At 39.1% G+C, this 21,766-nt stretch overlaps 1 protein-coding gene across 9 annotated transcripts in view; it reads left to right on the forward strand.

Annotated features, from left to right (window-relative positions):
• LOC107845704 (protein MON2 homolog) overlaps positions 1–21,766 on the forward strand; it is a 111,108-nt gene that overhangs the window by 43,706 nt on the left and 45,636 nt on the right. For all 9 annotated transcript variants that reach the window (XR_007045658.1, XM_047397911.1, XM_047397913.1 and 6 more), the window contains exons 18-23: positions 9,484–9,581; positions 13,528–13,612; positions 13,750–13,815; positions 13,896–13,955; positions 19,764–19,850; positions 19,938–20,124. Coding sequence is in view for 8 of the 9 variants with exons in the window: in XM_047397911.1 (XP_047253867.1) it covers positions 9,484–9,581; positions 13,528–13,612; positions 13,750–13,815; positions 13,896–13,955; positions 19,764–19,850; positions 19,938–20,124 (583 nt within the window). In the remaining variant the exon portion in view is untranslated. The remainder of the gene's footprint in view (positions 1–9,483; positions 9,582–13,527; positions 13,613–13,749; positions 13,816–13,895; positions 13,956–19,763; positions 19,851–19,937; positions 20,125–21,766) is intronic.

The following is a 21,766-nucleotide window of genomic DNA, read 5'->3' on the forward strand; positions in this document are numbered from 1 at the left end:
ATATTCTAGTTTCAAAAATAGAGAACTTCATTAATAGGAATCGTACAACTTTTAATACAACAGTGAATACTAGTGAGCGACTTAGACCCTTGGACCATATCAGAGGGAAGAAGAGCTACAAGGAGATACTATACAAGGGCAAATGGACCCGGAGAAACACCGAGGATAATGGACTACTAGATAGATGTTTGGTTGGGAGTTTCACCGGAGATGAAGACGTCCCAACTCGTAATGACGTTACAACAAGCTTGGAATGGAGCATAGGGAGTCCAAGTCTACGACATGGATGAATCTCAATTCCTATTCGAATTTCATTCAATTGCAGCAACAGAACATTTCGAACATTGCTTAATGGGGAACTGGCCAATGGTGGTATCCAACTGCCAGAACCCTATCTAGTAGCAGAAAAACTGACTGGTTATGGATTCGTGTTATGGGCCTACCTCTACATCTTTGGTTCAATTCCATCTTCAGGTAGATCGGACAGAGATGTGGTGGATGGTTAGAAACAGAGGAAGAAACGGAGCTAAAGAACCACCTACGATGGGATAGGATCCACGTCAAGGGCCCACATGAAAAGATTCCGGCGATCATCGATATTGGAGATGAAGATCTGATCTTCTCACTCCCAATTTGGCCGGAGCTATCGCCAACCCATTGGAAAATGGAGAGAGGAAAAAGGAGCTCTGTGGAAGAGAGTGAACATCGTACTTTTCGAGGCGAAGTACAACCTGCTATGTTAGCAAGGTATGATGGCAGTGGACCTTCCATGGAAATGGAAACTAGATCTGAATGTATTAAGGTCAACAATGACCTTTATGCTGGAAAAGGAAAGGGGATAACTCACACACCCATATGTGACTCTCCGAAAAGGGGGTCCACCTTTTTTCCTCTTGGGCCTCTGAATAAGGAGAGGGTTATGGGCTTCAATGATGGGCCAACTTTTGGCCCAAAAAAGCTTTTCCGACGAGCCCTTTGTCTCTCTTAATTTCCAGAACAAAGTGCCTGAAGCTTTGTAGAAGAGAGAGATCGACTCTTGCATGGAAATGGAATTGGAAGGCACAATCCAACACAATAAAGATGATCGAAGCATAATTCCAATAGAAGAGGTGGGAAATTCTCTTGATAGTTCAATGCCTCTAACTGTGAGCGATGGGAGAGACGAAATAAGGGAGGTTTTAGACATACAATTGTTGAATTACGATGAGCCCATTCCAATTCAATCCTACTTAAGTGAATGCTGCCTGGAGGTTGAAGCCAGGTCAACGGAATGGGTCCAAAACAACATCATCAAGCTTAGCAAAGAATTTGGAGTTTTGTTTAACGTCTGCCACAAAGAAACAGAAGCATTGTTTATGAAACTGGACCAAAGAAGGGGGGCAGAAAAGACACTAGCCATCACAGCTGCGCCAAATAGCACCAACCAATAGGTCCCAAAAGAGGTCAGGAATTTAATTTGCGAAATTAGATGCAAAGATGGGGAGCCAAGGAGTGAATCAAGAAGCAGGGGGAGAACCACAGCTACAATGCAATCATGAAGATAAAAATCTTAACATGGAATGTCAGGGGGTTGAACAACGAGGACAAAAGGAGACAAATAAGATCCTTAGTTCATCAATGGGGAGCAGACATCTGCATGTTCGTAGAAACTAAATTACAGGGGTCAGTGGAAAATTATTTTCAACAACTTTGGGGCAGCAGATGGGTTGGAATGGGTCTGGATGAACTCCATTGGAAGAAGTGGTGGGATCATTGTCTTATGGGATAAGAGAGTGGAAAGGTGAACTCATTGATAGTGTCAATCAGATGCTCACTTGTAAACTATCCGAGATCAACCAAGACTTGAACTGGTACCTTACTGCTGTATATGCAGTGTGTGACAGGAAAGAAAGAAAGGAGTTGTGGTGGGATCTTTCAGCTATCAGAGGAATAGAGGAATATGTGAAGGGCCTTGGGATCTCTGTGGGGACTTTAATATCTCCAAATTTCCCTCTGAAAGGACGAACTGCAATAGAATAAGTATAGCCATGGCTGATTTTAACCATTGCATAAATGATTTGGAACTTTTGGATCCTCCTCTTTCTGGAGGAAATTACACATCAAAGATTAATTTCTATCTAGATTATATATCTATATTAAGTAGATTGTAGATTTCGATGTATATCTATCAGATTGTGGCTTCATGTAACAAATATTTCAATATCGTTGCATCCGGTATCATAAATGGGTTGCCTCCTCTCTGATGATCTTTTCTATAGGTAGAACTACTGTGAGCGGTCTAAACTTCTTCCCTTATTTCTTTCTTCATATTGTAAAGGGGATCACATTGGTGGGAATATAGGCCGATACGTCTCCAGCTTGTGTTTCAATGACGGGTAGGAGAGGTCAAAATCATAGCTGTGCTTCGAATAGATAGATTTGTATTCTCACCTCAATGGGATGAAAGTTTTTCCAAAATCAACCTAAGTGTCCTTCCACATCTTGGCTCCGATCATAGCCCCATTTTATTATCTTGTGGTGACTGGAAACACAGGAAATTCTATTTTAAATTCGAAAATTGGTGGCTTAAGGAGGAGGGATTCATAGACAAGGTGAAAGACTGGTGGAGCAGTTTCAATGCTATCGGCTGACCTGATTTTCAACTGGCTTCTAAGCTTAGTCAGTTGAAAGTCAAACTTAAAGAATGGAGCAAAGCCAACAGGAACAACGGGAAGGAAAGGAAGGATCAGATTCTCTCCCAATTGGGAAATCTGGAATCCATCCAAGATCTTAGGCTTTTGACAAATGATGAACAACTGCAAAAAATTCATCTGGCTATGTAGTTTGATAAGGTGTCTAGAAATGAGGAGATTGCTTGGAGACAGAGATCCAGGGTACAATGGAACAAAAATGGCGATAAAAACACCAAGCACTTCCACAAGATGGCCAATGCCCATTGAAGAGTCAACTCTATTGACATGCTGAAGGTGGAGGGGGTAGAAGTCACTGATCCTGAAAGCATAAAAAACTCCATTGTGAGCTTTTATTGGAAACTATACAAGGAATCCGAGAGAACTGGAGACCTGATTTCATCCTTCAAAGGAATACCGGGATATCTACAAGAGAGCAAGTATGATTGGAAAGGCAATTTGAAGAAGAAGTACTAAAGGGGCTTAACCAGTGTGCATCAGACAAAGTTCTAGGCCCTGGCGGGTTTCCAATGTCATTCTTCATTATTTCCTGGGAACTATTGAAATCAGACATTCTACTCACTCTATAGAACTTTCACTCATGACAGGTCTTTGAAAAGAGCTTCAATGCAACATTTGTAGCTCTAATCCCAAAGAAGGTGGGCGCTACTGAATTGAGAGATTTCAAACCAATAAGTCTCATCACTAAAATGTACGAGATTATTGCCAAGGTACTAGCTAAAAGGTTGAAGAAGGTGATAGACAAGCTGATCAACCCACACCAAATGACCTTTATTAAAAGAAGGCAAATCATGGATGCAACTTTGATAGCAAGTGAGTGTGCTGACACTAGACTGAGAGGCACAGAACTAGGGGTGATGTGCAAACTAGACAATGAGAAAGCATTTGATCATATCAATTGGAAATTCTTACTCAACATTCTGGGGCAAATGGGCTTCGGAAGAAGATGACTAAATTGGATTAGTTTTTGCATTAAAATCACCCGGTTCTTAATTTTGGTGAATGGAGAACCAATTGTTTTTTTTCCAGCAAGAAGAGGGCTAAGACAAGGGGATCCCCTTCCTCTTTTCTATTCATCATAGCCATGGAAGGGCTGAATAACATGATAAAGATTGCAATACAAAAAAATGGCTAAAAAATTTTAAAGTAGACAGGGACAGAGGAGGTGCTGGAGATACGTCATTTACTTTATGCGGATGACACATTAGTTTTTTTGTGATGCTACCAGTGAGCAAATCAGTTTCTTGAGACTAATGTTAGTCATATTTGAAGCAGTCTCAGGCCTAAAGATAAACTGTACGAAAATCAACATCTTTCCTATAAATGAGGTTACACAAATTCAGACTTAAGCCAATATTTTGAGCTGCAGCGTAGGAAAACTTCCTACGATTTACCTGGGATGGGACTTCCACTTGGGGCAAAACACAAAGGCATTAGAGATTTGGGCAACATCATAGTGAAAACAGAAAATGAGCTTGCTATGTGGAAGGCACAATACCTATCTCTAGGGGGCCGACTTATCCTAATCAATTCTGTGCTAAATTCTTTACCAACTTATGTAATGTTGCTTTTTCCAATGTCTACTAAAGTTTTCAAAGCTTTAGACAGGTTGAGAAGAAACTTCTTATGGCATGGCAACAAGGAGCACAAAGGTTTCAACCTGGTGAAATGAAACATTGTTCAACAGATCAAAAATCATGGAGTTATGGGGTCAGGAGTCTGAAACTACAAATAATAGCCTACTCAAGAAATGGCTATAGAGATATGTTTAGGACAGACCCACCTTATGGAAGAATGTAATACAATAGAAATATGGTCAAAATGGTCAGTGGTGTACTAATGAAGCCACTGACTCTTGTGCAGTTGGGTTATGGAGAACCATAAGATCTTTTTGGACCAGCCTAGGGAAAGACATTACCTTTCAAGTGGGTATGGTAGCAAAATCCTTTTTTGGAAGGATAAGTGGGATGTACATGGCACATTACAAGCAGCTTTCCCCAACCTATTCATCATCAGCACCAACCAAAACACCACAATAGAGGACATATCTGGACAACTCAGGGATGGAACTTAATTTTCAGAAGGCTTTTGAATGATTGGGAAGTAGAACAAGGGGCTGCTCTACTTGGTAGAATAGGTACCTTCACAGGGAGTATCAATAAGTTTGATACCATCAGATGGAGGCACAACATAGATAGCAAATTCTCAGTTAACAAAGTTTACAAGATGAGTGTAACCAGAAGAAGTAGTGGGCCCTGGAAAACCACTTGGGGAAGCATGGCACCTGCAAAAGTGAGATGCTTTTCCTAGCTGGTAGTGAGAAAGGCATGTCTCATCTATGAGGCATCACAGAAAAGGAAATTTCATTTAGCTTCTATATGCCCTCTTTGTATGAAAGCCAATGAAACAAATAACCACCTTTTCCTCCACTGTAAGGTGACCTTTCAAGTCTGGTCCCTATTCATCACCTTGGCTGGAGAAAACTGGACAATGCCAGAACACACTGCTGATTTGTTGAGTTACTGGATTAGAAGGGGAGTAGCAAAAGCCAAAAAAGATGGTGGAAAACTGTTTCGACGTGTATATGGTGGACTATATAGAAGGAGAGAAATAAGAGAATATTCAAAGGAAGATCAAACTCCATCCAGAAGATCAAAGGAAAATGTATTTCTACTTTATGTTTTTGGTGTAAAGAACAGTGTATAGTAGATGAAATACAAATAGTGGATTTCCTAGGTCTTTTGTAATTAGCTATCTATGTAATCACACTTTTGGAGGTGGCCAACATGCCCTTAATTCTGATGGATACATGCTACCAGTTTCAAAAAAAAAAATTGTAATTCCAGTTCAAGTGATCATGCGCTTTTTCAATGTCAATTTTACGCGCAATTCCAGGTTCTTGGCTTTTAAATCTTGCATCTACACATTCATTTGCAATTAAAATTGCATCCATAATTTGTCTACCTTTGATGAAGTTCATCTTTTGGGTACCCACCGATTTGTTCATCATTTTCTTGAGTCTTTCGATTAGTATTTTAGCAAAACCTTGTTCATAGAAATTTTGTATTGCCGCAACCACTTCTGTTTTTACCACCTCTTAACATTGAGTAGAAAATGCCTTGGAAAATCCATCGGGTCCTCGAGTTTTGTCTCTCGCACAAGACTTCACACTTTCCCAAATTTCTTGTTCACCGAAAGGGCTTTGTAACAACTGATTCTCCATTTGAGTAATTCTAGGGCAGTTACCAAGATTACCTAGTGGTCCCCAATTCTCCTTCTCAGTGTAAAGCTTTTGGTAAAAAGAAACAATCTCCCTTGTAATATCAACTAGATTGTCCACAATATTCCTTTCAATTATCAACCTGTCAATGTTGTTATATCTCTTGTGAGCATTAGCAGTCCTATGGAAGAATTTTGTGTTTTTATCCCCTTGTTTAAACCAAAGAGGCCTAGATCTTTGTTTCCAGGCTACCTCCTTATGTTTTGTGATTTCCTCAAATTCAATTGGTAAGGATGTTTTTGCATACAACTTTTCCTTGGTTAATCTCCTTTGATCATGAATCTTCTCCAATTCTGCAAGTTGATTGAGTACGCTAATCTTCTGTAATATAAAGTTTCCTTGTAGTGTTTTGCTTCACTGCTTAAGCTTGTCCTTCGAAGCTTTTAGTTTATAAGCCAAAACAAAATCAAGCCTCCCTTCACGCACAAATGAATCCCACCACCCTTTTATCCTATCATTGAAGCCCTCAGTCTGTAACCACCAGTTCTCAAACTTAAAATAGGATTTGATAGCATCCCGATTACCACATTGCAGCATCATAGGGAAATGATCAAAATTGATTTTGTGCATTGTTGATTGTTTTATGTTTCTAAAGCCCTTATTCCAATCCATAGAAATCAGGAGTCTGTCCAGTCTGGTAGCGGTTGCTTGTCTATCATCCTCTCTCCAAGTGTATTTTCCTTCAAAATCATATATATTATCTGCTTTTCTCCAAGAAAAAAAAAAGTCTATCAGAACCGTATCTTCAATAAACTCAGAAAAGTCATTCGTTGCCTTAGTGATTCTGTTTCCATTCTTCTTTTCCGATGGGAGTCTGGCAGTATTAAAATGCCCACACACCACCCATGGCCCGATACATAGTCCTCTATCACCTGCTAATTCCCATCAAACCTCCTCCCTTTCTGTGATGTTGTTTGGAACATATACACTGGACAAATGCCAATTGAGTTCTTGAGTGCCAGAGAACTTGCTTGTTATGGAATATGAACCCAAGCTGCTCCTAATATTACAATGCCCCCTCTAGTCCCACTAGCCTCCAATTGTACATACTTGCCCCATCTATTAGGCCATAATTCTTTGATAATGGCACTAATATCCCCTTCAATCTTTGATTCTTGAAAACATAAAATATCAACTTTCCACATGTGAATTAACTTTTTAATCAACAACCTTTTTGATTGTTGATTCAACCCCTTAACGTTCCATTATAGAATGTTGACTTTCATTGATCTTGGTTAATGAAACACCCCCTTTTACTTCTTTTTTCAGTGCTCACAAAACAGCTCCCCCTCTCAAGGCTTTTGAGTTCTTTGATTGATTCCTTTTCTTTTTGGAGTTCCCGGTTCTTGTGTTACTGAAACTACATGTCACTTGCTATCAATTTCCATGAAAAGCTCCAGAGTTTCCTTCTCATTATCTATGAAATACCAACCCAAATTCCTTAACCATTTTGATTATAATTTGGTGAACCCTTATTGTCGCATAAAATTCCACATCCCTCTCATCTACCACGTTCGCAGAAATTTAGGTGCCCAACCCACTGTTTTGTTGAGATTCTGTGGTTGCATGTGCATGTTTCCATCCACCTGAGAAGCTTATGCCTGTTTTCCCCTATTTTCAATTAGCAATATTTGATTTTCTTCCTTTGCGACTTGTTGGTCTTCTCCAATTTCTTCACTCTCTGTATCCATTTCTTTATCATAAGGACTGACTTCTTGTCTTGTAAGTTGTGGTTCCAGAATTGAAGTAAAAGCGTTAGCTTTTAATTCCTCCTCTAATGGGTCAGTTCTAGGCTCATTGTAGCATGGCCTCTTAATATTCCAATCTGCATAACTTTGGGCCAACCGATCTGGGCTCAATTTCTTTTTAAGGGCAGCCTCTTTATTAAAAAAGAGGGGTTTTGACTGCTTACTATCCCAAGTGGTAAATCATGTGAGTATTCCAACCTAGGGAAAGCCTCCTTATCTGTTGAATACCCCACGTGCTCCATCATGCTTTTAACACCTTGAAATCCTCCCCCTGTACGATATGAGTCTTTTGTTGCCCGTTTTTTCATAGTTCTCTCTTGTGTGCCTTCTTTTACCCGCTGGTCCGTTATTCTGTCTCTTCGTACAACTCCGGTACTGGTTCTCACCGGAGCTGCTCACGAGATATGGATTTCATAGATTAAACTTTCACTTTCCACCACCACCACTTTTGGGACGTTGTCACTGTTGCCCAAAACCATTATTCTCGCCCATCTCAAGTGGTTTCTCAGCTCCATCTCTTCTTCAGTTTGAATCCAGCCGCCACAAAAGTCTCCGATCTCCTTGAACACCTTTTGGGACCATAACTGAAGGGGAAGGCTGATCAATCTAACCCAAACTTGATTTACCTTTTCATGTCTTGAAACAGATCCGACTGTCGGAGACCATCATTGTAGGTTGAATTTGTGTTTCTTCCACTGCAAGTCGCCTATCACAACATGCTCTGCAGTTACCTTCACGGAGAATTCAAACAGGAATTAGTTATGACTGCTTCCTGGAGCTATTCGCCCCATCTTCGTATTTCACACAAAGTAGGGATGTTGGGAATGTCTTCTGTGAGAGAGCCCAGCAAGCTTCTGCTTAGCAATTCATTCTGGTTTGGGTTGTCCCCTCCATCTATATGGATGATTCCACTTTCTTCTTGGACTGTGGCTGAGCTCATTTCTCTAGATTGGCCGTTTAAACTGTCTGACTGACTGTCTCTGAATAGAGAAGGTCCTCCGTATTTTAAAACACATTAATGTCTGTTTTGTTGGGTTTTGTAGTTAATGAACCTCTCAATCTTGACTGCAATACCCAACCACCCTGCATTAAATGCCATTTCAGGGATGATGAGTACTGATCTCCTCCTTCCTTGAATGCTGATAATTGTTATGTAACGCCCATATTTGTTAAACTTTCTTGCAAATAAGTACTCTGAAGAATGATTGTGGAACTTCCATCTTTTTAAAAATTACCCTTAACTTTCGATGCCTCATCAGCGCATAGCCAAAGCATTGTCTTCCTGCTGAAAGTAGTTCTTCTGATTAAGATCTGTCCTCGTTCAGTCCGCTCAAACCATTCCTCTGCTCTTGTTACACTTCTGATGATTTCGTACAACTTAAACCCCATCACAAAGTATATTGTGTTATCTTGCATTACCCCAAATCTGGAAAGAGGGAAAGAAAAAGAAAGAGGAAAAGAGATAAAAGAAAGAAGAAGATATTCAACAGAAAACACAGTGGGTGAAATCTGAGCTACCAAGCAGCCTGAAGTTCGGCGAAAGCACCAGTGGAAGGCTGTTCTGTAATCTAAGAAGTAGGAAAGAGAAAAGCCTCGAAGACCGTGCCTAGGAGCATTTTTTACCTATTGTATTTGTTCCAGCAATATTGACCTTTAGTCTACTTATGTGCATTTTTTGAGATCAAGAGAATTTGGTGTTTTGTTCTTTGCAAACTACTTAGTTTGCTATGATTCGTGATGATGACCGGAACTTCTTGTTGCTTAGGCCTGTGGAATACTTCATGCCGTAGAACCTTTGAATTCCTTCCTTGCATCCCTTTGCAAATTCACAATTGGCGTACCTGTTGAAGTAGAGAAGAGGAGGTAAGTTCTAATGCAAACTTTTCCATTTTTGGCCACGACTTTCTTTACTTGTTACAAAATGAATTTACTGAACCTTCTCTGCCATCATCATGATTGATGGGGTAGTGGATCTTGTAATTTTTTTTTTTTGCATATATCAATCATGCTTTGTAATCTTCTGTAAGTTGTCAAGGTGCTTGCCAACATTTGCACTTGCTGTATGCTTTGTTCTTCGGAGAGTTGTATGTGCATCCTAGTTAATTGGTTGCTTACTTCTGTATATCTTACGCCCAAGCCCAAGTGTCTCAAAGGTGTCTTCACTTGGAAAATGTCTTGCACAATATCCCTGAAAGATTAATTTCCATTGTATAAGAGGTGAAAGGAAGAATAAAATTGGGGATGAATGTACAATTTGGTTATCGATAATGGATCAATTGGATAAAATTTTGCATCTCAATTGTGAAGCTATCCTTATTAATGGGGCTCCAAAAGGTTTTCTTTAGTGCACACAGAGGGATTAAACATAAGCTCAACATTGGTGAAATCCTCAAATCAACTCCAAATCAAACCAAATTCGAGATTCATAGTCCAAATGAGGTGGAGAACAAATCTCAATCACTTTTGACCCTTGATTTTCACCCAAAAGCTTCAGATCTGAAAGCTCACTTTAAAATCTCAAACTTAACAATGGTAGAAGGCTCAAAACAACCCGGAATGATTCGTAACTCAAGATCTAGACCTGAAAGCAAATCTAGTATTAGAAACTCAAGGACTCAAAATCAATAAAATATTTTTGGATTTTTCTTTAAAACGTTTTAAACTTTTTTTTTTTGCTTTTCAGATTTTTAACACCAAAACCCCAAGATAGATTCGTGGGAACAAATTAAACCTGCCTTTTATACCAAGATGATAATGATCCCAGTCGAAGGTGACTAAAATTAATATCGGAACGCGGAATTAAACAACAAATTAAATGATAGTTGAGAAATAAGAGATGAGAAGTGAAGAAAGAAAGACTCGATTGAACAACAATTAAGCCAAGGGAGAAAAAGAGCTTAATCAAATGCACAAGAAACCAAATCGAATCCACGATATGATAACTCGATGATCAATCATGCAATGAAGAAAACACAAGCAATTAGGTAATCCACCCCAATCACTCGATCTAAGCTAACAATTGGAATTGAATCTAATTACTACCCTAACCTAGAGTAACTAAATATCAAGTGTATTCAAGACAATTTAATCATCAAAAATCTAAGTAATGTAAATGGCTAAGAAAACTATTTATAGCATTGTCTTTACAAAAATAGCCTATTACAAAAATAGCCAAAAAGTGACTATTTTACAAATAACCCCGAAGGGACCTTCTTGATTGCCCAAATGACATCTTGGTTGCCCATGACCTTATGTATTTGTTTGTTCATGCCTTCCTACGGGTTCCAAGCTATCATCCACATATGGAAGTCCCTCTTAATGTGCTCCAAGCTAACCGTGCTCGTATCAGATCTACTATCATCTGTGTCTGTTAGGAACACAAGAGAAGCTCTTTCTCATCCAGGCTAGCAACAAGCTATGATTGAGGAGATGTCTGCCTTGCACTCTAGTGGTATTTGAGATCCCGTTCCTCTACCTCTAGGTAAGTCTAGTCTACAGTTGTTTGTCGCTGATTATATACAATAAAGGTTTCTCGAGGGGCAGATTGATCGCCTAAAGGCTCGACTAGTGGTCAAGGGTTATGCACAAATTTTTGGTCTTGTGGTGATACATTCTCTCCCGTGGCTAAGATTGTTTCAGTTCGTCTCTTTTTATCCATGGTTGCTGTTCGCCCTTGGCCTCTCTACCAGTTGAATATAAAAAATGCCTTTCTTCAAGGAGACCTCAAAGATGAGGTATTTATGGAGCAACTGCCTGGTTTTGTTGCTCGAGTCTAGTAACATGGTGTTAACTACGATGAGTACTTTGTGGCCTGAAGCCGTCTCCTCGAGTATGGTTTGGGAAGTTTAGTATGGTTATTCCGGAGTTTGGCATGGTGCGAAGTGAAGCAGATCATTATGTGTTTTATTATCACTCTGCTCCAGGTTTATGCTTGTATTTGGTGGTGTACGTTGATGACATAGTTATCACAGGTAATGATGATGAGGGAATTACCAAATTGAAACTTCACCTTTTTCAACACTTTCAAACTAAGGATCTTGGTTGATTGAAGTACTTCGTGGCCATGGGGGTTGCTCAATCCGAATCAATTCTTTGCCATTTCACAGAGAAAGCATGCACTTGATATTCTTGAGGAGGTAGAATGACAAATTGTAGGCCTATTGATTCTCTAAGGGATTCAAATGTTAAAGTCAGGGGAGCCTCTTGGCGATCCCGGAATATATAGAAGGCTAGTAGGAAAGTTGAATTATTTGACAGTGAGTCGACCTGATAGTACCTTCCCGGTTAGTGTTGTAAGTTAGTTCTTGAATTCTCATTGCGGCAGTCATTGGAATGCAGTTATTCGCATTCTTCGATACATAAAATCTGTTACGGGGAAAGGACTACTTTACGAAGACCGAGGATATGAGAAACTTGTTGGATATTTAGATGCAGATTGGGCAGGGTCACCCTTTGATAGACACGATTCACTTCTGGATACTGTGTTCTAGTTGGGGTAAATTTGGTGTCTTGGAAAAGTAAGAAACAAAATGTGGTTGCTAGATCTAGTGCAGAAGCAAAATATCGGGCTATGGTGGTGACAACATGTGAACTCACATGGATCAAGCACATAGAGAATGACTACTGCAGGAGTTGAAATTTGGAGATACTAAAGAAATGGAACTCTTATGTGATATGAAGTCACCAGAGGACCCACGTAGAGAATGATTGTCATTTTGTCAGAGAAATTCGTGCGGTCAAATGATCAACTTGCAGTCATATTCACCAAGTCCCTAGCCGGTCCTAGAATGAGTCATTTATGTAACAAGCTTGGTACATATAATTTGTTTGCACCAGCTTGAGCTTGAGGGAGAGTGTTAGAATCCTATGAATATTCTATAGCATATATAAATATAGTAGGTAGCTTGATTTACTTCTGTTATAATTAGGTATTAATTAGATATTGATTTGTCTAATTAGGTATTGATTTCCTTTCCTTTGAGGGCATCTAAGCTATTTAAACCCCAATAGCTTGAGGAATAATCAATCTGAGTTTTCTCTTATTTCTCTTCCAATTCACAGAAGTTTTTATACCTCCCTCTTTTGTAAAAATGGGTTTTCCAGTACTACCCAAGTACTAATTTTAATACAAATGTTACCAGTTTCCAAAAAAAATAAAAAAATAAAAAAATTTGGTGTGTAAGTTAACTTTACCTTTATCAAAATAAAAATAAATTGGTGTGTAAGTTAGGACAGTCGTAGTGTTCCCCATAATCAATCCTCATAATATGCAATTAAAGAACTGCTATTGTATAGGAAAGCTGATATTGAAGAGCTTTCCTGTTGCAGTGATACTTTTCATATTCTCCTATCTTAACCTGGATATTATTTATCCTTCCTACCATAGGTAGATACTTTTCTTTATAATAAAAAATCAGAAAATAAAATTTTTGCTTTTATTTCCAGAGGGCCTAGTGTTCTAATCTGAAAACATTTATCATATTCCATCCACTGAACCCCTCAGTAACTGTGTAGGTAGCCGAGTTACTAAAGATAATGATGAACTATCCTCTCCCTCTCCTATGTTTGTAGAGAAACAGTTAATGTAATGATTTATCGGAACCTACACTAAGGAGTTTCACTCTGTAGCCCAAAGGCTTCAGCTGCTCAACTAAATGCACAAGTTCATGGAGAAGTGGTTATTTATTTATATTTTTGGTTGGCACACATTAAGCTGGATTAAATTAGGATGATGTACGATGATATTTAATTTTTCTTTGAAAATTTATGTGCTATTTGTTGGATTAACGTGCTCATTAACAATCTACAGTGTGATGCAATCTCCTGGGTCTAAGCGGTCAGAGGCATTGCTTGAGCCAAGGGAAACTGTTGTTCTTACGTCTAAGAATGTGCAGGTTTTTGTTGTTTGTCGTGTTTGTAGTATCCATTGCAAAAATTCTTTTACAGTTTGCTTTTGGAGGACCAATTTTATTTAATGATATATGGTTTGTGAGCAACTTATGATTTTATTATTAATGCTTCTGTATCTCAGGCACTAAGAACACTATTCAACATATCTCATCGGCTGCATAATGTTTTAGGTCCTTCATGGAGTTTGGTGAGTTGGTCCACTTTCTGCATCTACCGGAAGCTTAAAACTATATGCTCTTAGTATTTGCTCTCTCTAAATATGTACAGGTACTGGAGACTCTGGCTTCTCTTGACCGAGCTATTCATTCTCCACATGCAACTACACAGGTAGCGTTGGGTGTCATCAAAAGAAAGGGCTAGTTGCACTTGGGTTATAGTTTTTGCCTTTTGGAGAACAATTTAAAATAAATTGACCTTCTTCAACAATGGTAGGCTAGTTCCCTTAAAAAGTTACACTGTAGTATAGAAAAGCTTAGGATTAATCAATGAAAATCTAGTAGGAAATTGTAGTTCCTAATGTTTACTTAATTTCCTTTTGGTCTTTGTCCTGTTTTGCTTTTCATGGGCTATTTCATGGCTTGTAGTCTAATTATGAGTAAAATATGGAAAAGATAAATAGAATGATATAATGTCAATTAAGATGGGAAAGAACAGCAGATTTCGGTAGCTCTAAGGTTCTCTGTATATTTTTTTTTTTTTTGGAAACTGGTAATGTTTTATTCCTTAGTATTAAGGAGTATGATATGCTGGAGACCGCCAAAAACGAACAAAAGACAAGATCCTGATAAATCTATAATCACATCTACATTTCTATACATTGTTCTTTACATAACAACATAACAACATACCCAGTGTGATCCCACAAGTGGGGTTTGTACATTGTTCTTTTCACCAAACGTAAAGAGATAAGATACAATACTACTTTACTTTCTGAATGGAATTGGACTTATCTTCAAAACATGATGGAATTATCCTCCTCCATTTCTTTTGGCGCTTACTTCCCTGTATTCTAATCCAAGCAGCTCAGTTCTGGCATTGTCCAATTCACTTTAGTAAGACTAAAAAAGATTGCTCAGATTTTGGGTGGTGAATCGGCAATCTAGAAAGAGGTAATTTTTTGTTTCTATAGCTTCCGTACACAGGAAACTTTTGGGAACAAGTGGTAGACCTTTTTTCTGTAATACCTTCTGAGTAAGGCAGACCCTTTTGGCAACTAACCAAGACAAGCATTTTACCTCGGTAGGTGCTTTGTTTTCCCATATATTCCTCCATAGAACCTAGTAATGCTCGGCACCACCCTTGAGAACTCTCATGTGAGGCCTGTTGACAGTGAAAAATCCATCACTGTTGTGTCTCCATGTGATAGTGTCAGCCAAATTAACTGTATCAGTATCTATCAAGAGCTTGGCCACTCTTTCTATCTCCCAGACATTTAAATTTCTCCTAAAATGTAGGTTCTATCCTGGAGGAGACTAGCAGTCATTCACTGTTTCATTCTTGTTAGAGCATATGGAGAATAAATCAGGATAAGAGTCCTCCATGGAAACTTGATCTAACCAAACATCCCTTGCCATCTTTGTTGTCCATATTTACACTCGATTGCATCCCTAAGTAGAGATAGTTCTTCATTATACCTCGATAACTACTTCATCAACCAACTATTACTGTGTATCCTCAAGTTTTGATACCCACCTCCCTTGTTTCATGCTAAGTTGGACTGTTTTCCATCACAGATTGCCATCTTTGTTGCCTTACCCCAGAAATTGTAAGCAATGATATCTTATAAGTAGGCAATGAATCTAGAACAAAGTTGATCAGTGCGAGTCTACACCCTAAAGAGAGATATTGGGCCTTCCACCTTGCGAATTTGTTCTATGGCTTCTCTATGATTCCGTCACAAATTTGCACTGCCTTGTGTGTTGTCTCTGTGTCTCAGAGGCATCCCAAGATAGAAAGCTGGCAGTCTCCGCCCTACACCCTAAAATGCCAGCCACGCTTTGGATATTAGGAACTTCCTTAATGGGGAAAAGGTTGCTCTTTCACCAATTCACACTTAATCCAGAACAAGCTTCAAAAATAACCAGAATCATTCTGATATACATGGTTTGTTTAGCCTTAGGTTCACTAAAGTGTGTCATTTACATAGACTAAATGACGATTACCATATTGTCTTCTTCCTGGCTTGCTAACTTGAAGTTTGTCACCCATCTGATCTGAGGGGCAATTCGCATCTCACTGTCAAAACCCTCCATAATTACAACAACAACAAACCCAGTGTATTCCCACCTAGTGGGGTCTGGGGGGTAAGATGTACGCAGTCCATACCTCTACCTTTAAAGAAGTAGAAAGGCTGTTTCCGATAGACCCCCGGCTCAAGTCACGAGATACCACACAAACTCATAGTAAAGCACAGAACTAGATTACATAATATAAATGCAGCACCCATAAGTATTAGAAAACAGTGGAAAGCACCCAGATTCGTAATAAAACATGGAACACGGAATCATAACAAGAATAAAACCCCCACCAAGTAATTCCCTACACTAGCGACCCAAACCGGCCCTAGTCTTCTGCCCTAATTCGCGTCCTCCGGACCTTCCTATCTAGGGTCATGTCCTCGGTGAGCTGTAACTGCTCCATGTCCCGCCTAATCACCTCACCCCAGTACTTCTTCGGCCTACCCCTACCCCGCCTAAAACCATCCAACGCTAGCCTCTCACACCTACGAACCGGGGCATCCATGCCCCTCCTCTTCACGTGTCCGAACCATCTCAATCGGGCTTCCCGCATCTTGCACTCCACTGGAGTCACACCAACCTTCTCCCGGATAGTCTCATTCCGAACTCTATCCCCTCTAGTCAGCCCACACATCCAGTGCAACATCCGCATTTCTGCCACCTTCATTTTTTGGATGTGGGAGTTCTTAACTGGCCAACACTCCGCTCCATACAACATGGCCGGACGGACTACCACCCTGTAGAATTTGCCTTTCAGCTTGGGCGGCACCTTCTTATCACACAACACCCCCGACGCGAGCTTCCACTTCATCCATCCTGCCCCAATACGGTGCGAGACATCCTCGTTAATCTCACCGTTACTCTGGATCACGGACCCGAGATACTTGAAACTATCCCTCTTACCTACCTCCTGTGATTCCAGCTTCACTACTACCTCATTCTCCCGCCTCACGTCATTAAACTTGCATTCCACATACTCTGTCTTGCTTCTGCTCACCCTGAACCCTTTAGACTCAAGAGTTTGCCTCCACACCTCTAATTTGTCATTCACACCCCCTCGAGTCTCATCTAGGATAAACAAAAAAGAAGATAAAGGATTTCCTTGTCCGTGCCCCATTCCTCCCCTTCCTGAGTGAAAGAAACCAAAAGGTTCCCCATTTACAGTGATTGAGAACCTGACTTTCTTGATGCAAAACCTGATCTATCTCACCCACCTCTTACCAGAACCCATTTTCCTGAGGATGTTGAGCAGAGAGTTCCAGCTAAAATGGTCTAGGCCTTATCTATTTCCAGTTTGCACATAATTCCAGGAACCTCTCTCCTTAGCCTAGGCATCCCCATTAAGAGTCAAAATTTCATTATCCTCTCCTGAAGATAGGGATAGGAAATTCTGCAATGAATTATCTTCAAGCACCAAATTGTCTTCGTGCTCAGAGTCCAGACTTGGAATCTTCGCCATCACAATGAATGTTTCCAAGGCCTCCAAAATCGATGTGAATTTTGATGGCAAAATAGATGGACTTTGGGCTACATTGATGAGCTCAATAAATGGGGGCTAGAAGTAGAGCAGGCCCAAGAGAGTTTTTTGACTGGTCTAGATATGGTAGCAATGGTGAGTTTAAAAGAGTTGGTTTTGGCCCCACAGGCTCTTTTAAGCTAGCGTTTGGCCATAGATTCCCAAATATTTTTGGCAAACCAGTTTTGGTGAAGTTTCAGTGTTCGGCCATATTTTTTTGGGAATCATATTCCACTCTTTTTATAAAAACATGAAACATGATTTATACCCATAAGTACTAAAAACTTTTAAATACCCATAAGTTTGACACAAAATTATCATTTTTATAATGAACTAGATAATACATTATGCAAAACTCATCACACGATATTTTGATAAAACTACTTATACAATTACCAACTATTCTAATTTGTCAAATTACAATTAATTACAGAAATCCATTGATGCAAAAAACAAATAATAACAACGGTGGTAACTAGATATTCTTTAATATAATCTTCCCATATTTCACGACAATCTCTTTAATAAAAATGCGTTTAATGAGGGGTTGGGTAGATAGAATTATAGTTGAAGTCATAATTGATGGGCTTTTAAATAAAATATATAAGTTTGGGTCTAAAATTTTTAGAAGAACCCAAAAACTAGATTTTGGCCTACAAACCTCTTTTTCCTAGTTTTTGGGATGTTGGGGTTCTTACTAAATTTTTTTGTATGGCCATGCAAAATATGCCAAGAATATTCCTAAAAGCTACTTGCAATATCTATGGCCAAACGGGTCCTAAATTTGACAACTCAGCACTACTTGCTACGTGGCCTGTCTCCATCACTTCTTGCTGAGTATCCAACACAACAATATCTGTTGGATAAAAATCTTCAGCTCTTTACCTTTTTGTGAAAAGTCTGCTCATGCTTTCCTCGAGCTTTATCTTCTGATACTCCCCTTTTCCTTCAATTAGCAGCTGTCACCTATATCTGGTACAATGCCGGTGACTCAACCCATATCGTCGGTGAGAAAATTAAAGGCCCATCATTGACATCAATAGACAAAGTTATCTAGTCCTTCGAACCCCTAATCCTACTGCACGCCCATCACAAGTGGTTTTTAAGCTTTGTTTCTTCTTCATTTTCTAACCAGCCTCCCCATGTGTCACCCATCTCTTTCATGACTTTCATGGACTATATGTGTAAAGGAAGTTCATATACTCTAATCCAAAACCAGTCAAACTTGGATCGGGAAGGAGGCCTTCGTCGAAGACCACCAGTCGAGTTTCAAGCTGACCTCCTGTCTCCTGTAGTCACCCATATAAGAATTTGTTCAACTGCTTTCCTCAATTGAAACCCAGAGAAAAAGGAAACCATTTATGTCATGGACTTGAGTGGTCTGAGTCCCTTTCCATGTCTGCTGATCCCATCTCCTCACATCATTGCGAGTAGGGGTTTCATCCCCACCACATAGGCAACCAACTAGAGAGCTTTGCAAGAGATCTTTATCATCCTCCTAAGATTTCACAAAGAGCTGGTTCTTCTCCACTGCAATTTCAGTCTCATTTAATATCCATTTGCTTTTATGAAGAGCATCTTTGAAGCTGCCTTTCTCCTTTAATAGTTTCTCTGTTGTAACTCCATTCATAATAATGTACCTCGAGTGCTAGTTTTCACTGTAATAAATTCTTCAATCTTCATAGCTAACAGTCCCCATCCCTCAATAAATGAACTTTCTGAATGATGATCACAACTCTATTTGAACCTCCCATACTTGCTGAACTTTTGAGAAAAATAAATGTCGGTGGACAAGTCTCTGCACCTCCATGCTTTAAAGTTCTTCAGCATATTTTCTGATGCATCCCTTATTATCCGGCAAATCCAGAGTAAGGATCCTTTACTCAGAGTTGGCCTTCTAATAGAGCTTCTGGCATTTTCCACCCAATCGAACCGAAATTCTGACTCTGATGAGTACATAGTAACGTCGTATGTCTTGTCCCCCGATCTGAAATAAAGCCTATTATACTTTGAAAAGGTTACTGGGACAAAGACAGAGAAAAGAAAGTAAAGGAAAATCCGGTGATCTAATATTGCTGTTAAAAGGAGTATAGAGGCCTCTCAAAAAAGTTACCTAGGGAAAATGCTTGGGAGAGAAAAGGAAAAGGTCAAGTTTTTTCTTATCTATGTTTTCTCTCTATTATTAGAGCAAACAATTCTGAGTAAGAAGCGAATGAATTCTGGAAATAACGTAGTAGCCAATAAGCATATTGTATGAGTTAATTTACAACTCGAGCCTGTAGAATTTTTTTAGTTCTCCTTATCATGAAGGCTTAATCTGTATTTGTCACCATTAAAAGTTGAACAATCTACTGATTTATACTCATAAATACCGTGATGCAGGAGGTCTCCACAGCTGTGCCAAAGCTCACGAGAGATTCTTCTGGTCAATATAGTGATTTTCATATTCTTTCTTCCCTAAATTCTCAGGTGCTCAAGTTCCCCTTTTCTTCTCATTTTCAACGTTAACTTATTATTTATTTGTATATAAAGATAAAATTTCACTTGTTTATGTAGCTGTTTGAGAGCTCAGCTCTGATGCATGTATCTGCGGTCAAGTCACTGCTTTCTGCTCTACGTCAGTTGTCACATCAGTGTATGTCCGCAGCTATGAGTGGCTTTGGATCAGCATCAACTCAAAAAAGTGGAAGCATCAGCTTCTCAGTAGAAAGAATGTTATCAATCCTAGTCAATAACGTGCACAGTATGTCCTGACCACTATGTTCCCCATGTTTGTTGTTTCCTTTGCTGTTGTTACACATTAAGGTGAAAGTAGCCATCAAACATGCACTTTATGGTCTGAATTACTACTATCTGTTTCAATATTTTGGAAGGTGCCATCAAGTATAATATCTCACTTATTTATTAGTTTATTTATTCTTCTGAAATTGTTTGATGTATTGTAGTTGAAATGCTATAAGATCATATATTTTAGCTATCTGGTAAGATGTAAATGATTTTGACTTCTCTATCACTATCTTGGTTGTTGAATGTATGATGATTAAATAAAGAAGTGTATTTTTTGTAATACTTTAAGCTTTTGGAAAACGTGGACCATTCAATTTTAAAGTGGTGATAACTTGAATGCAATGATAATATTATTTAGTAAGTACGTGTGTTAGAATATGAGTAGGAATAAGAATAGTATATAGAATCCTACTTAGAAAACGATTGTAATGTAGTGTCGTATTTGGAAAAGGATTAGAATGTGTAGTGTCTATAAATAGGGTCACAGTCTAATAAAGTAGTTACAACAATTCAATAATGTTCTTCATCTATATTTCTGATATGGTGTCTGAGCCTGTGCAATTTGGTAGAGTTTTGCGTTGTCGGGCGGCTATAACCCATATATGCACCCATCTGACCAATGATCATCTCATCGAAGAGAAGCACGGTGGCCCAATCTTTTGGTAGCATGATCATTGGCCAGACGGGCGGCATATATGGGTTATAGCCGCCCGCCGGCAGCGGAAGCTCTTTGATTCTCTACCAAGATCGTAGAGGCTCCGATACCATGTAGGGTTGTGCCGTCATTTCGACTTGTACTCCTAATTTCTCTTTTACAGTAGGGTTGTGTCGTCATTCCGACCCATCCCATATAATTTCTCTTTTTTAATAGGGTCGTGCCATCACTTTGACCCTACCTATATAATTTCTATTTTTCAGTAGGGTCGTGTTGTCATTACGACCCTGCCCATATAATTTCTATTTCACAGTAGGGTCGTGCCTTCATTCCAACCCGACCTATATAATTCTCTTTCTCAATAGGGTAGAATATGAGTAGGAATAGTATATCGAATCCTACTATGAAAAGGATTGCAATGTAGTGTCCTATTTGGAAAAGGATTCGAATGCCGTGTCTATACGTAGGGTCTCAGTGTAATAAAGTTGTTACAACAATTCAATAATATTCTTCACCTATATTTCTCAGAACATGCATAATTCTGTGGAATATGCAGTTGTTTCACATTTTTGTTTCTAGATTATTATTAGACTAACAAGAACCAAAATAAAGTTTACATGAGCTATGAGACATATCTCTCGAAGAGCCTACTGTGGGAATGTTCAGACTTCACCCCTTATAGCTTTCTAAATTGATTTCTTGTTCACCCGTTATAACTTTCTAAATTATTTTCTTATTCACAATCATGATTACCCAATACACATGAGTTGGCCTGATAGTTGAAGACTAGGATATATGTCGGAAATCCAAAATAAAAGATGGGCTTAAGTCACTGACGACCCCTTAGAGCCGTCCGTAGAATTCACAGATACCTCAACCCAACCTTTTACCTATTAGACACTCCATCTTAAAAAACTGTATACCTATTAATCATCTCATACAT

Source organism: Capsicum annuum, chromosome 10, assembly GCF_002878395.1.
Source record: "Capsicum annuum cultivar UCD-10X-F1 chromosome 10, UCD10Xv1.1, whole genome shotgun sequence".
NCBI classification, from domain to species: Eukaryota; Viridiplantae; Streptophyta; class Magnoliopsida; order Solanales; family Solanaceae; genus Capsicum; species Capsicum annuum.